The sequence below is a fragment of the Leptodactylus fuscus genome, chromosome 1, assembly GCF_031893055.1.
Source record: "Leptodactylus fuscus isolate aLepFus1 chromosome 1, aLepFus1.hap2, whole genome shotgun sequence".
NCBI lineage: Eukaryota > Metazoa > Chordata > Amphibia > Anura > Leptodactylidae > Leptodactylus > Leptodactylus fuscus.
The window spans coordinates 53,764,032-53,780,889 of NC_134265.1; the positions used below are offsets into that span (position 1 = coordinate 53,764,032).

The 16,858-nt window shown below is 41.4% G+C and overlaps 1 protein-coding gene across 4 annotated transcripts in view; it reads left to right on the forward strand.

The window, feature by feature from the left end:
• CERT1 (ceramide transporter 1) overlaps positions 1 to 16,858 on the forward strand; it is a 63,748-nt gene that overhangs the window by 38,121 nt on the left and 8,769 nt on the right. For 2 of the 4 annotated variants that reach the window (XM_075270650.1, XM_075270657.1), the window contains exons 4-11: positions 6,755 to 6,862; positions 7,182 to 7,320; positions 10,468 to 10,551; positions 10,899 to 11,056; positions 12,657 to 12,749; positions 13,951 to 14,034; positions 14,476 to 14,568; positions 15,056 to 15,115. In XM_075270650.1, the coding sequence (XP_075126751.1) occupies positions 6,755 to 6,862; positions 7,182 to 7,320; positions 10,468 to 10,551; positions 10,899 to 11,056; positions 12,657 to 12,749; positions 13,951 to 14,034; positions 14,476 to 14,568; positions 15,056 to 15,115 (819 nt within the window). The remainder of the gene's footprint in view (positions 1 to 6,754; positions 6,863 to 7,181; positions 7,321 to 10,467; positions 10,552 to 10,898; positions 11,057 to 12,656; positions 12,750 to 13,950; positions 14,035 to 14,475; positions 14,569 to 15,055; positions 15,116 to 16,858) is intronic. The other 2 variants (XM_075270664.1, XM_075270674.1) reach the window with 1 other exon arrangement.

The following is a 16,858-nucleotide window of genomic DNA, read 5'->3' on the forward strand; positions in this document are numbered from 1 at the left end:
GCAGAAACTCAGCAGATCCCATTATAGTGTCTGGGGGTCCGCAGCTTTCCGTGGGTAACTACTTTCTTAGCAGATTGGGTTTCTGTTTATTCGTTTCCTCAAGCAGACCCGAAGAACGGAAATCTGAGCACAAGTGTGAACCTAGAGGAAGACTACGCATTGCAAAACACAGCAAAAAAACGCAACAAAAGCTGTTACTTTTTCACCGTTTTTCTACTACGTATTGCATTTCTGCTCCCCCGTATAAATATATGGAGGAATCGCAGAATTTTACTGGATAAAATAACAAAATAGATTTTCCCCATATTTTTTTCCCTGCAATGTGTGCATGAGATTAGATTATATTTTGTAAAACGCTGTTTGTTTTTCTTGTCCTGCTGTGTTCTGACACAGCCTTAATGCATAGTAATCCCCCAGGAGTGGCCGAGGCAGCTCCTATACACATTACCTTCTGTAATCCTTCCAAAAATGACCGGCCTCTCCTCCGCCTGGGCTTTTTGATCCTTGTTTACAGGGACTATATAAATTTCAGATTATTCTATAGCCCCACTGCTGTGCTAGTATATAAATATGTATAGTATAGCTTTCATATGGCTTTACAGATTCCTGAGCCGTGTAAAGCAGCTCTGGTTATGGGTGTAGACAGGCTGGGGAATGTGTGGTGTGGCGGGCCGGCTTCCCTGACTGCCCAGAAGGCCGCATCTCCACATCTGTTATTCCTGGGTGTGTTCTATTCACTGACTGCCAAGAACAGCACAGATGCTGGAGCGTATTGCTGTCAGTAGCATGCCGTGTGCCGGGACTTTGCCAGCCACAAATACACGCTTCTGCCGACTCTTCACATTACACACGGCTACTCGGGTTACTGGTCACAGATGTCTAGCAGAAAGTCTGTCTGCTTACATCGTAATAGCCAACTGGTGCCGTCTCTTTCACTGTGTATCCATTTTGTGGACTTTGTACGTCCTAGTGTATCATGGGGCTTGTCAAGTCTGTCTTGGTCCATGAAAAAAATAGATGTGAATGGCCCCAATGACTAGGAAGGGTCTGTGCAATTTTTTTTTCCTTTATGATGGGCTGTAATAAGATTTATTACAAGAAGCCCTATATGAGATCCTCACTGGAAAAATGGAGAGCACAAAGGTATATTTTATCTTATTATATTATGCAGTAATAGTCAAGTGCTTGAGTAGGGATTACACAGCACTTATCGAATGGGTATTATACAATTAAATTCAGTATATAGTGTGTCATGGCTCTTTGTGCAGTCTCTTATGACAGTTCTGTCTATACATTTTTCTTTTCTGCCCGACGGGGCTGTAATCTGTCAATGGATGTTGACGTGGAGCTATAAATAACCGATCGCCCCATTAGTGGATGCCGCAGTACATTAGGACGTTTAATAATGTGTCGACTGTGATATTTAAAGACTGAAACCCATACAAGCAATATTACTTTGTGCCTGGAGGCCTTTGTGCAGAATGGTGGTGAGGTACTCTGTCCCTAATATACAACCTGAACTGGCCATATCTCCCTGTAATGATGACCTCTGGTTTAGTGAATGTGCAGACCTGGGATCTGAAAACTCCCCATATCTCCGCCTGCTAGTAGACTTTGCATTTCCACATTAAAATGAAGCTATCCTGACATGTTAGTGAATACTTGGATGCCCCGTGAAATAACTAATCTGTAGCATCTTTTTGTATAACTCGGCATTATGATATTCCTCGATTAATCCTCCTGGAAATGTATAAATTGACAAGTGGCCGTTACAATTTCCTTTGTTAATAGGTTTTGTCTGGTCCTTCCAAGAGAGTCCCCTTTGACAAGAGGAATGGTAATACCCAGTTGTCAATTTAATTAGACATTTCGTATAGTAAAGGTGTTATGGGTGAAGAATAAATAAATTTTTATAGCATAAGATAAGATAGGGAATAAATTGCAGATTATGGGGGTCTGACCGTTGAAATCTCTCGCTGATCCTGAGAATTGGTGCTGTGTCTCCAGGGCTCTCGTTGGAATGAATTAAAAGGGCTCTATCAGCAAAATCATGCTGTTAGAGCCCCACATAAAAAATAGCCTGGGCGCATGCACAGTATCATGCGGCTTCTACTACGGCTACTGCGCATGCGCCCAGGCCATTTTTTTTATATCAATGCCAGTTCGCGAGCGCCGGAGGAGGACGGGATCCGAGGACATCGGAGGGAGAGGAGGCGTGGATGAAGAAGACGGCGCACCCTGAATACCCCCCCCCCCTGTTTTATTTTAAAGGGGGGGGGGTAGTTTAGTATAACATTTACGGTGCCTGAATAGCCTTTTTAAAGGCTATTCATGCATATGTGGGGCTCTATCAGCATGATTTTGCTGATAGAGCCCCTTTAAGCAGGGGTGCTTCTCTGGTGGTTATCCACTCCTCCCTGTTCTCGGCTTTCCCGTTCTGTGCCCCCGGTGAAAAGCTATCGGTGCACTGTTACTGTCGGCTTTCTAGCGGTGTATGAACCGCATGTGCCGCAGATGGTGAAAGGTCCTCTTTAAGAGGGGACAAGTTCTTTCTAATAGCTCCTACCCAGTAACATATTATCGCCTTGTGTGCTTTTCATTGTAGTTGTGTTTCTGAAGCTCTCTTGGTATAGTAGTATAGTGTTTTTTTTTCCTTATGATTTAGTGTAGGCTTGTTGTGCTTCTCTGAAGCTGAACAGAACTCCTTTAATCCTGTTTAGTGAATATGAAACATGTTCTGTTTCTGTGGTGCTTATGATCTACTGTCTGTGATCTGCAGGGCTGAATCTGACAAGACACTCAGTCCATGAAAGGATAGAATAGCTTTACTCCTGTGCATGGCCAGTCATATAGAGTAGTGTATATCCTGATTTATCTACACTAGTCCATCTAAGGAGGCATTTACTAATAAATCGTCACGGTGGCTCCGTGGTTGGCACCTAGGGTTCTGTCTAACAAAGGTTAACATCTGTATGGAGTTTGTATGTTCTCCCCGTACATGCGTGGGTTTTATCTCACATTCCAAATACCTACTGATAGTGAATTTATATTGTGATGACAATATCTGTAAAGCATTGCAGAATAGGTTGGTGCTATAGAAGCAAGAAAAAATCCCAAACTTCTCTACTTCAACATATTCTGACTGCTGAGGTCCCAGTAAAAACCTATGGTCAATGCCAGGGTCGAAACAACAGCTCCTGTTTTTCCACAGCCTGACTGTGGCCCATACTCTGACCCTGTGAAAGTAAATAAGTAACAAACTGTACTTGTAAATTCTCTAATATTATGTAATATAATTACATTTATATTATAATAATATAATTTATTTACTTTTTTCCAACTCCACCCGAAATTGGCCCCAACTCCACACCTCTGGTCAATGTGCTGTGCCAAAATTGCAAATTATTCTAATTTTTCTTGAAACCTTTAATATTAGAATATTGGTAAGAGGAGAAACTGATGTTACTAGATCAGATCTAGTAATCTCTTGGAAAAGTTTTCTTAATGTTTTTCATTTATCTGTTTAATTTCTTATACTTTTCTATGTTTCTATGAAAGGAATGGCTTCTGTATGCTTTTTGGTCCATGGAAAATCTCTGGACATCTGCATGTGCCAATTAAAATCAACGTATGTGCATGCAGTCCATGATTAACACACATCACATGTTCATCAAAATCACACGTGTGAATGAGGCCTTACTGAAATACAGTATAAATTGCAGTCTAAACTGTATGGGGGAGCTGAAACGCCCCTCCCCGTCTGACCAAATATATTCTTCAAGGGAAAACGAAATCAACGTCATGGCTATTGACCTGCCTAATTCCTAATTTACCCTAGAGATAAGCGTCACTACAGGCGTCTGGCAGCCACTTATCTTCATTCCCTACTTATTTCATCTGTGCGTGTATATGGTATTTAGGGGAAAGGGATGCAGGTCAAAATAGATTTGTCAGCCAGACTACCAGTGTTGCTAACCTATTCTGCGTCGTTGTATGCAACTTCTGATCGATAATATCCGTAAATAAAATAATATATCGATCGGGGATGACGCCGGAGAAAATGCAGTTAAAGTTTCAATGGATTTTCCCATGAGCCTCCTCAGCTGTTAGCCCTATTAACCCTCTCAGCTTGCTGAATGAGCAATCCCTGCGTGTTTCACTCATGTTCTCTGGCTGCATGCTAGTAAGCCCGGTCCTCCTTCCTTGGCATACATCATAAGATTGTTGGGTGGGGCTTAAGTGCATCGTCTCATCTTCCTCATCTGTCTGGAAACACTATTGGGAAAAGGAAGCCATAACATGGAACCTGCCCGGATGTCTAAAGTGCTGGAGAAGGTGACGCAGTGCAGCAGGGTTTAGAACCGGTAACCAGAATTGCAGGACTGTACTGACTTTCCGCACACTGCCGGTGTCATAGACATTAGGCAGTGGCCAGGTAACTGCTGGTAACATTCACGCTCTGTTGTAAACCAGTAGTTGTGTCTCATGCCCTCTTGGTGAAACCTCCTGGCACGTAAGGGGTTAACGTGTTGGGCACTTTGGTCTGGCATTGCGCTGCGTGTCGGTGTTTTTTGTAGATCCTTTCATTTCTCTAAGTGCTTTTCTCATGGGAATAGCTAATGGTCAGCTTCCTAACCATCAGTGGCGTGCATCAGCTTGGATGATGCGATGCTGTAGCTAGAATTACTGCTATATTTCATGAAATAATTGACTTTTCTACTATTTTTGTGCTAGTTGTTGGTTACGTTATATGTTACTTTCTTGCTGTTACTGTTACTCGTACCAGTCCTATAGATTATTTTCACTTTTTTTCCTAAGTGAGCAGTAACAGTCTTATGGTTGTTTGCTTGCTTGTCGTTGTTTCTTGCCATTTTCTAGTCTCCTAGCAATGTCCTAGCACTGAAACAAATCGTGTAAAATGTGGCCAATTTTAGTACATGCGGTTACAAAGTTGCTAATATAGATCTCGCAAGTATCATGGTTATTGAATGACCAAGGAAAAATGTCACGGCAAAAATGTAAATGCATATTCTCTTTGTTAGGGCTTGTTCCAGTGTATTCGGCCCTCGATGCAATAAAAAGATGTCAGTGTTATCTGTTGTATCGTACATCTTCCCAAGTCAGAAAGCAAACTGTCCGGATATACCGTAGTGTATGTGTATGTATGTGTGTATATAATATATATATTAAAATATATATATATATATATATATATATATATATATATATATATATATATATCTGACTGCACCCTCATAGAGCTTTACCGGGTAGAAAGAGCGCTCTGCTGCCTAGCCGTGTAAGGGTAGCCGTGTGCAAGACGGAAACATTTTCCCATGTATTTCGCTCCAAATCCCAGTGTGTCTTGCGGCGCTTACTGCAGATTTCACTGCTTATATTGAATGAACTAAAATCTGTACCAAAAATCTCAGTGCATAGTGCAGCTATTTGATACTATAATACAATGTCACATGGTTGGCACACTTCCCATGTGCGAATCAGCCTAGAAAATCTGCAACACTTCCGCTGTATATGCATTGACCTATTTAATCCACTCCGTACATCTGAAGAGGGTTGTTGCGTCATGTTTATGGATTTCTGTAATCCTTGACAATCTCAAAGTTTTTCAGTAAACCTGCTGCATGTGAATTCCTCCTATACAGTGCAGTATAATGTTCACCCTCAAATCTTGCCAAGTGTTAGACTATGGTCATGGTTGTCGTGAGGCGAGTAGTATATTGATTGGTTTTGCGTGGCGGTAGCGGCGACCTTTTCAGCGCTTGCTTCAGCTTCCCATAATAGAAGTGACATCAGCCACATTTCCAGTCACTTTACTGTGCTGAGTAAGGGACCTGCAGACGATGGCTCCGTCCTCTCCTCAGCATCACTTTATTATTATTGGTGTCTCTCGAGCTTTATTTTATGTCTCTTGTATATTCAAGGTCTCTCGTAGATATGGAAGTATACGCTGCCGCATGGCGCCTCATGGCAACCAATAAGAGCTCAGCTTTCACTTTTCCACAGCAGTTATGTAATGCTGCAGCCTGTTGTTTTTGGCCATTTTTTATATTCGCCATGTACTCGGGGCTCTCGTTTTTTGTCCTATTTAAGATTTGTATGGTGTTAATAGTTTAGGCCTCATTTATCTAAGCTCTGTTGCCCATAGCAACCACTCCGCACACATGATTCATATCTTATACCGCTGAGGGAAGATGAAACCTGAGCTGTGATTGGTTGCTGTGGGGAATTTTCTTTTTAGATGGCGTTGCCCCTGTCCCTCTTGTATTTTACCGGGGAGGAGGAAGCCATCTTTGAATTATATAATCAGGTTCTGTTCACACAAGCTCCATTTGTAAAGTGCTGCCATAGGTGGCTTTCCATCCTTTCGGGACATGCGCACTATTTGGCAGTACGTACATTTGTAGGGGGAGTTGGTCGAATGCTCATTTGGCCGCAGGGCTGTGGAGTCAGAGTCTGGACCAATTTTGGTTAGCATCCAAAAAATGTTACCGACTCGTACTCAGGCTTCGTAATAAAATTTTCAATGTTATTATACATTTGTTATCATTATTCATTGTTCAATGAAATAGGCATGTGTTGATCCCTCCAGTTGGGGCCATTTTAACGCTAAGGTTCGCGTCGCCTTTGGCAGCTACTATGTTAGGTGGTTTATTTTGCATTGTTTTGTACCTGAATAAACCGTGCCATGGTTTTAATTTAGCAATTGATCCCCTTTTGTTTTCTCTCTTTTCAGTCTGAATCTGGCTATGGATCCGAGTCCAGCTTACGGAGACATGGCTCAATGGTTTCCTTGGTTTCTGGAGCAAGCGGGTATTCTGCTACTTCCACATCATCATTTAAGGTTTGTTTTTCCAGAAAATGAAAACCAGATTACAGATAAATATATTTAATATGTTAATATTGATAATATCAGTGTAATTGCTATTTTTAGTAGAAGTGATAAAAAATATGATCATAGCACTGTATATGTTGTGTGGATATTTAAAGGATAAGTTCACACACTTTTTTTTTTTGTTTGTTTTTTTTATTGGCACATTCCACCTCAGTCCCCCTACAAAAAAACTACATGTGAACATATCCTTAGTATGCCATACCAGTTCTTCTCTTTTTACCTGTACCATTTATTAACATATGTCATAACTATTTATTTTATCCTTTAGAAAGGACACAGTCTGCGTGAAAAGCTTGCCGAAATGGAGACCTTCCGTGACATCCTTTGTAGACAGGTTGACACACTACAAAAGTATTTTGATGCTTGTGCCGATGCAGTTTGTAAAGATGAGCTTGAACGGGATAAAGGTACAGTGTTTATTCTGAATAGTTGTCTTTTTGTTTTTGTATCTTTTTGTGTATTTTGTTGTTTATAAGTAGTTAAAGAGGAACTTCCACCATCTGGGGCACGTGTGGTGTAATACACCGCTAGAAAGCCGACAGTGCATTGAATTCAGCGAACTATCGACTTTCCCGTTCTGTGCCCCCAGTGAAGAGCTATCGGTGCCCTTACCGTAGCTCCTAACTGTCTGAAGGGTGTTTCTGACAGTCAGTCAGGAAAGCCCTTCCTCACTGTAGTGTCTATTGTACTGTACGGAGAGAGGGGGCGTTCCTAACTGCCTGGCATGATGTTGAGTGATGAGGAATGCCTCCCCTACTCCTGATAGTACTCGAGTACTTAGGGGGGTGTTCCTCACTGCTCAGCATCCTCACCGGGCGGTAAAGAACGCCCCCTTCTCCGTACAGTGCAATAGACGCTACTGTGAGGAAGGGCTTTCCTGACTGACTGTCAGAAACGCCCTTCTGACAGTGAAGAGCTACGGTATCGGCAACAATAGCTCTTCACCGGGGGCACAGAACGGGAAAGCAGATAGTGAACTGAATTCAGTGTACTGGTAGCTTTTTAGCGGTGTATTACACTACATATGCCCCAGGAGATGAAATCACTGACACGGCGAGTGTATACTAGTGCCTGACCACCAGACAAAAAGCTACAGGTGCTGTTTTTTTTTGTTATGCCTACATGTACATGTGGTAGCCATTATTTAAAGGGTTGCTTTCTTATTGCTTGGCTGTAAATAGCAGCATCTTGCCTGTGCATTCTGTATACTTGGATGTGCTCAAACACACATTAACCATGCATGGCTTTGACAATATAGCGGAAAATGTAACTACTGTTATAAGTGTGCTCAGTAAGCATATACAGGGAATAGGGGTTTTAAACAGATAACTGCTCACTAAGGAATTTCTGTGGTGGCCAGGGCTGGCATTAGGTTGACAGATACCCTTGAAGCATCCCTTCGCACCTGCGACATAGTGTACATTCAGTCATACAATGTATAAATCTCATGTCACATGCCCTTGTGCTGTGTGCGGAGTGCCCTGCAATTTTTTATGTTTTTTCCTGTTGTAGCCAGCTATAAATGACAAGTAACACTTTTATAACAGGTACTAGATGGTGTCTTAATAAACTGCTATACAATGAAAAGGCTTGTGTCAAGAGCACAACCTATTAACTATCCATATGTTATATGTGACCAGTGTCTTAATGGTGCGGTTCTATCAGTCAGGTTGTAATATTGCTGTCAGGACCAGTTTTGGTGGAATTTGGGGCAAAAAAGTTAGATTTCAGCTTCAAAATGAAACTATAATATTAAACTTATTTTGTACAATTATTGGCATTATATAATAAGATTTATAGTTTGTTACATATTTTCTTTCATAGGAAATCTATCACTGACTTGGGTCCCCAATCACTGTGTCACAGTCTGATACCAGGCCAGTGAGTGCAGCTTGTAGGCAATGAGGAGCACTAACTACTCTAGATAGTTCCCAGCCAGAGTGCTCCTCCATTGGCTGCTGCTCCTCACTGCTCACTGGAAGCTGTACTTTCACATTACTGGGTCTTGGACACAAGATACTGTCCTTGTGGAGGCTGGATTTCCCAACCTGTATATTATGCCAGGAGATAGACTCCTAGTTATTAGTTACCTGCCTTCCAGAGAACTACTGTCTCGTACTTTAATCATTATGTGACAGTATGTTGCTGGGATGCAAGGACTGCTAGCATCACACATAACTATAATGCCAAGAGCTCCTCTCACGATATAATATACAGGCTAGTAAATCCGGCATTTGCGCAGAACGAATCTCATCTCCAAGACCCAGTCTTGTGAAAGCAGAGAGTTACTTGGACCACATCGCTGATCTTAGCACCCTCTGCCACCCTACACCTAGCTAATGGTAGTTCTGAGCAAGACAGTTTTCACACGAGCACCCCATTCCCCGGGGCTTTGGGAAAATTATCTCACTTAGATCTAGTCCATGGGCCAAGAAAGATCAGGGATGCTGATATAAAGAATCTTTACTAGTTTTGTCTGACCATTCCGGTCAGCCATTTATTAAGGAGTCGAAGTCTAAGTTGGTGATTTGGCCTTTCGACTCCACTGCTCTGATTGGCGTAACAGTTTTGTTAAAGGGGCGTTCCTGTCCTGGCAGATGATCCTCTTTATGTCCTATCCACGGGATAGGAAATAAGTTGCAGTCTGAGGGTCTAACTGCTGTCTGACCACTGCTCCATTCAGAATAAGGAGCACCACCCATTCTCTTGATTCGGTGGGGCTCCAGCAGGCAATCCCTCATTGATTCTCCACTGTTTTCCATATTAGCAATTCAAGGGCTGCTAATATGGAAAACCTGCTTTAAGGGGTTGTCCAGGAATTGGTTCTTCCTTATCCACTTGAGGGTACCACCAGCGGAAGTCCTGTGTCGCATGTGACAACATGAAAGGACCAGTTGGTGTGTGTGTGTGTGTGTGTGTGACATCACCAGGTCCACTGAGGCCAATTGGTGGCAACACGTGGTGCAGGACTTCCGGAAGTGAAAACACTGCGTGTTCCCTAAGCAACAGCAGAATGGAGTGTCAGACAGCGGCGTATGAGTTTCTTTTTTATGTTACACCTTTCCCAACCTCCACTGGGATTTCTCCAATTCCTGGCCTGACATAGCAAACACAACCGCACAGGTTTTGTACGCTTATAAAACCTAAATTGAATACAGCAGACCAGAGTATGTAGAGTTTTCTAATTAGATATATGGAGAGATATTAAGGGGGGAGGGGGAAACGCCTTCAAAAATGATTGTGTATCTAAAATGGAGTTTTCCTCTTCCATCCTTTTCATCTGCGTGTATGATAAATATGGTAGATGTGATCTGGGAGGGCCGGCACTGTCTAACCTCCTGGTAGTGCTAGTCTCATAGAGCACAAGGGCTGACTGTAGTTGTTAATAAGTGGAGCAGAATGACATGCCTGTTTGCTGGTGTTTTCCCTGCCATTGTCTTGCATACAGTGCACTCTGCTATTCTACAGCAGTTTTTATCACCTGTTTTCCAGTATGTACCCGACCTGACGGCCTCTGGATTCTGTTCCTTACAATGATTTCTCTTCTTGTTTAGTTGTTGAAGATGATGAAGAAGATTTCCTTCAAAACCATGCAGATGGAGACTACATTCACAGCAGTAATGGCAACAGGGAAAAACGTAAGCTATTTACATGCAATTTGTGGCTGCTACTGTTCATGCTTGTATATCTGATGACATGTACTAGAAGCAGGAAGCTTAACCCAGGTTGTGGCCATTTGTGGTCTAGTACTCGTCTGTTAATGTCTTCCAATAACTAAAAGCACCACACGTGCTTTCCGCTCTTCATTGTACAGTATTATAAACGACCCCATTTCATATAGTCCATCATAAGAACATGGAGCAATATCTTTAAGGAAGATTTTCTTATATAAGCAAAGCTCAACCACAAATGTCTAACCTTTATCATGTGACTACGTTTTACACCTTCCTGAGTGATGTATAATTGAGATTCTTTTGCATTTTAGTGTTCCCACATGTGACGCCCAAGGGCATAAACGGGATTGATTTTAAAGGAGAAGCGATTACTTTCAAGGCAACTACAGCCGGGATATTGGCTACTCTCTCACATTGTATTGACCTTATGGTTAAGCGGGAAGACAGCTGGCAGAAAAGACTTGATAAGGTAATGGAGTTCTGCACTGTTATGTATAGATATGAAGAGTATGTACTGTTAGGGTCTATTAAAGCTCGGAGGTTAACTTGCAGCTTTTGTTGAAGATGTTGATTTTGATATTTTGCAAAGATTGCAGCAATTTTGTCAATTTTGACCTCCCTGTATAAATGACATTTCTGCCTTGGTGATGTTTGCTAATTCTGCAGCAGTTCCGCCATTGTTATTGCTTACATGACGGCTGCCGATCACTGGCCTCAGCGGTCACATGACATACGTGGGAACGTCAGCACTGCAACAGTTTTTTTTGCTAAGGCCCCACATTGAGGAAATGCATTTTTTCTTTTGCAGATTTTATTGCGGTTTTTTGAGCCAAAGCCAGGAGAGTATTGAAAAGAATGGAGAAGTAGAAGAACTTCCTATATATTTCTTATTCATTTTATAATCATTCTTGGCTTTGGCTCAAAAAACCGCAATAAAATTTACAACAACAAAAAAAAAAAGCTGCATTTCCACAACGTGGGGCCTCCGCCTAAAGTGGTTTTCCTATGATAGATTATCATTATCAGATCAGTTGCGTTTTCGATACCTGACACCTCCCCCTTTCAACTGTATTTGAAGGGACTGCAGCATTTAGACACACTGTGGCCTGTTTGCTGATCCCCCAAGCACAGTGTCCTACATTGTATAGCCACTAAGCTTAGTATTGTAGGTCAGCCTAATTTGCTTGAACGGGACTGAGCTGAAAATGGGTCATGTGAATGATAAACATGACTTCACAAGCCTATGACGTAAAAGCTGCTTTCATCCGAGTGCCACTGTCACTTTAAACTGCCTGTTAGTGGGATTGCTGAATGTTGGACCCCCACGAATCTGATATGAATGACCTACACTTAAGGTCGATATTTCAGTCCCAGAAAACCTCTTTAATAATGCATAAGTGACAGGGGCCAGCAGCAAGTGAGTAATGGTTATTTTACATTTTCTGCCCATATTCCATTTTTTTCAGAATCCTAGAAACTGCTTTTAGCTGTATATATTTTCTTTACATGACACTGCAATATACATACTCAGTAAGGAGCTGTCAAGGTGCCATGACTGCAGAATATATGTTAATAAATGAGTTTTTCTCACATATCCAGTAAAAAAGGTTCTTGCTGAAAATACTTGTGGACATGTAGATGGAAGGGAGGCTATTAAAGCCTGAGATTGCTAGTGCTTTTATACCCTATATATGTATTTGCCTCATTATTGAGAGAGCCACGTCTTAAGATGATGATTAGTTTTCTGTGTAGTTTGTACAGAGGTTTTACTTAAAGAACCTTCATGTAAAATCTCCTGTCTGACTTGGCATTAAAGACCCTAAAGCACACTTGGATGTACAGTGGCAGAAACACGTGTACAAGGTTTAGAGCGTCGTGCCCAGGTCGTATGTATTATAATAGGACCTGTGAATGATGCTGCTGTCTTAGGTGGGAGGTCAGGAATCGAGGTACGCTTCATTTCTTAGAACTTCTTTTGTCTTTTCAGCATACTACAGATGACTTGTAAAAGAAGGTTGTGTACCTAGCCTTATCTACCTTGTATATAATGCGAAGTCTTCTTATTTTAGGAGGTTGAGAAGCGGAGGAGAGTAGAAGAAGCTTACAAGAATGCAATGACTGAACTAAAGAAAAAATCTCACTTTGGTGGACCAGACTATGAAGTATGTGTACTGCACCTTCCCTATCTGATTGTATTAATCCTAGGGACGCTGACCGATTACTTCAGTTAGAGTATATTATTACCTTTATACTTTATTCCCATAGGTTAGCTATATGCATATCCCAGGCCTTCTTACATTCACTCACTTGATTGTCCAACTACATCTGCTCTGTCAGTAAAATAATATTCCTTACATTGCTTCTGATTCTGTCCCCAGCTCTTCTCCCTCTGTGTCCCCCTTGTTCATGGTTTTAGTTTATACACTATTACAAATTTCTGGCCTAATTTGCACCATCTAACTGGTGTATGTGATTTAAGCCTCACTGATTGCTCCTACATCTTGTCTGACAATTGGGTGTGGCTTGGGGAAAAAGTGGACATGGCCTAAGATGAGTGCGACAAAAAATAAAGCCCCCAAAAAAGCCAATAAGTGGTGGTAAGACTAGACAGTTTAAACTTTGGAAACTTGATAAATCTGTTAGTGTTTTGTTTTTGTCATTTCCTTATGTATTTGGCACACTTTTTAATTTACTTACTCTATTTAGCAGAAACTTGCCACTCTGAAAGCTACAGTATAAATCTGAAGCTATAATTTCACGGCAAAAAAATACATTCAGCTAGCATTAATTTATTTTTTTTTATAATATTATAATAATAATAATAATAATAATAATAATAATTTATTTATTTATTATTATTTTTAGATTTTTTTAAATTTAAGTGTGGATTTGTGTGTTTCTATGGTTTGTCAATCTAAGGGCTCGTTCACATCTGTGTCCCGGTCTCCGTTCATACAGGTTTCCGTTTCCTGCCCGAAACTGGGCAGGAAACAGAAACCTGCAGGCAATTTTCAAACCCATTCATTTGAATGGGTTTGAACAGTGTCCGGCAGTGAGTGCCCGTGAGCGTTTTGTGCCCTCCGTGGCAAAACCGTTTTTTTTTTTAACTGGACACAGTGTCAGACATGCAGGACTTTGTGTCCAGTTTAAAAAAAAAAAAAAATGGTTTTGCTGCGGAGAGCTTAAAATGCTCACCGGCACTCACGGCCGGACCCAGTCTGACAGGTTTCCGTCTTTTGCCGGCAGAAACCTGACTACGGACACTGAACGCTGGTGTGAACCCAGCGTAACCTAATAGACACATTTACAAGAATCACAATGCTTCCTATGAAAGAAATGACTAATTATTTTATGTTATGACAGGAGGGGCCGAACAGTTTAATTAACGAAGAAGAATTTTTTGACGCAGTTGAAGCTGCTTTGGACAGACAGGACAAAATTGAGCAGGTATTTGTAATGCTGTGTTACCTAAAATGGCCATGTGGTATGGGAGGCAGATGAGAATATTAGTTGGGAGTTAAGGAGACCATACATACAAACATGCAGACATGTATGGTTGCTTAAAGGGGACTTTTCATGCTTGGAGGACAGTTCACATGGTTATGCAGACATTTGTAGGAGACGGGTATTATTTGTTTTACTCGGTCCTAGACAGCACCTACCTGTTGGACTATAGATTAGACTAGTGTTTGAGCATCCATTAGTTTCTTGTGATCCCAAGGAGCCATGCTCCACACATGTCGCTTGCACTCTGGTATATAAGGTGTGGAGCATGTCCTCCTCCCCCTGGGATTACATGTTTTGCTTTTTCAGCCAAACCTAAAGATCATGTAAAGGATTGACACACATACCATGTATTTACTTATGTACCTATTTTGATTTTTCTAGTCCCAGTCAGAAAAGACGAGATCGCACTTATCTTCGTCTTTACCAACCAGCGGCGCGGTCCTTGGAGCGGAGAATCACAGATTTGTTCAAGCGGTAAGTCTCAGTACATCTGTCCTGTTTGTGAAAATCACACATTGGGTAAGATTTAAGAAATTGGTCTGTCTGTAGCAACCAATCACAGCGCAGCCTTTACTCAGGACTACAAAATGAATGCTCTGCTGTATTTGGTTCTTGGAGACAACAGAGAGCTTTTCTTTGTAGAGCATCAGAAATTCACCCAGAAAATGTCTGAATTTTTTTTTTTTTTTTTTTGCTCCGGGTCACATAGTAAACCTGGTTGATCAATTTGATTGCAGGTCAGTGGGATCCATTACAGATTGGATCCAAACTGATGTGTCATAAATATATATCCTTTATAAAAAAAAAAAAAAGAAAACAACTTGTATGTATTTCACCTGCATGAACAGACCCACAACCATTTCTGTTGTCAGTGGATTCCTACTATTTGATATTAGTTGTAGGCTTTCGCACCATCCTCACTTCTTGTCACTTGTTTCTTCTCTTACTGTATCTGTGATAGTCCTCTTGTTGTTCAGATGTCTCAGTCAGTACTTGTGATGAGCACAGATTCAGCAGCCAGGTACTGTTTATCTGCGCAAATGGAGAATGTCATGCATGTGTGTTTTTTATACTCATTTAAATGAGTTTCACTAATTTTTAACATTTAGACACTACAGCAGCTACTGACAAAGAACTAATATCCAGTTTTCTAGACGTACATCCAGCTAGATAAAATAAATGGCTTTACTGTCACTAAAGGGGGTTTGCTGTATGGGACATTTATGGCATTTCCACTGCGTAGAAAAAAAGAGGTGTCCGTGTATGTGCAGTCCTTTCCATACACTGCTATGGGATTGAACATGAAGTACGCGTGCACAGCCACCTCTCTTCTCACTTTGGCTTGGGTCAACCTTGGACTTAGGTCGATCAGTTATTTATGCATCATGTACTTTGCATTTTCCCACCATAGTTTTTGTTCCTATACTGGTAGGAAAGGCCATTACTATCTGATTTGCCTCTAAGGCCCCCTAGAATTGAGTGGAGCCTTAAAGAGGGAAAATATGAATCAGTGCGGGAGCCATTGCTTTCTATGGAGGAAAACCCCTTTTAATGGGATTCTATCATTTAAAAACTAGTTTTAAAGTAACAGCATGTAGGAATAGCCTTTATAAAGGTTATTCATCTCTTACCTTTATCTTGAAGGTCCGCGCCACCGTTTTTGAATTTTTCTTCTTTATGCTAATTGCGCTCAGACACGTTCCCTCTGTCCTACGAGCGCAGCATTCCAGCGCCACCTTTCTTTTTCTCCGCCCGGCATTCTCCTCCTCTTCTTACACTAGACCACCGCAAAATGGCCGATGGACAAGCGCATTTGGCTGTTTTGTCGGCCATTTTGCGGTAGTCTCCTGTAAGCAGAAGAGTGAAGAAGAGGAAAATGCCGGGTGGGGCAGAAGAAAGGCAGCGCTGGAATGCTATGCTCATAGCCACAGAGGGCCGCCCCTGTACTGTCTGAGCGCAATTAGCATAAAGAAGAAAAATTTATAAATGACGGCTCAGACCTTCAAGATAACGGTAAGAAATGAATAGCCTTTATAAAGGCTATTCCTATGTGCTGTTAGTTTAAAAGGATTTTTTAATGCTAGAATCCCTTTAAATGTTTTTTGACAATGGCAGGAATTTGTTCATATAAAATGAGACACATAAGAAGCCAGTCTGGCATCTGCGATTAAAATTCTGTATTTTGACATACCCATAGATAAGTCTATGGTAAATCTGTGTTTCAACAAGCTCTTTATACTCTCATGATACAGGTAAGTATTTAGAAGGAATTTGGACTTACTCTGTATTAGTGTGACAACTTTTTAACAAGGTGAGCAATGTAGAGTACAATCTTCACTTTATTCAGCCTCCTAATGGTGTCCTGTCTGGTTCACACTGACCTGCCAATTGACACACGAGCTGAAAGTCGCTGATTTCTATGCAAACCTGCGTGTGTGTATATATGATACAGGATCTCAGAGAGTTGCATAGAAAAAGTCACGTCTGGCCGGTATGAGATCCAGCAGGTCTGTCTGACAATCACTTGGCCGCACTGGACACCGCTTGGAGGCTGAATAAAGTGAACGATACACTGGGTTAGTGAGGACATTGTTCTCTCTCTTCTAAATGCTTGCCTGTAGCCTGTAACTATATAATGTGAATATGAACACTTAGGCTTCACATGGATTTCTAGCTGTGAATCCTTTGCATGTTTTAACATGTTGATAATAAATTTGGAATTTTAATGGAGTTGCCAGATTGACTCCCCTTCTGTGATGTTCCC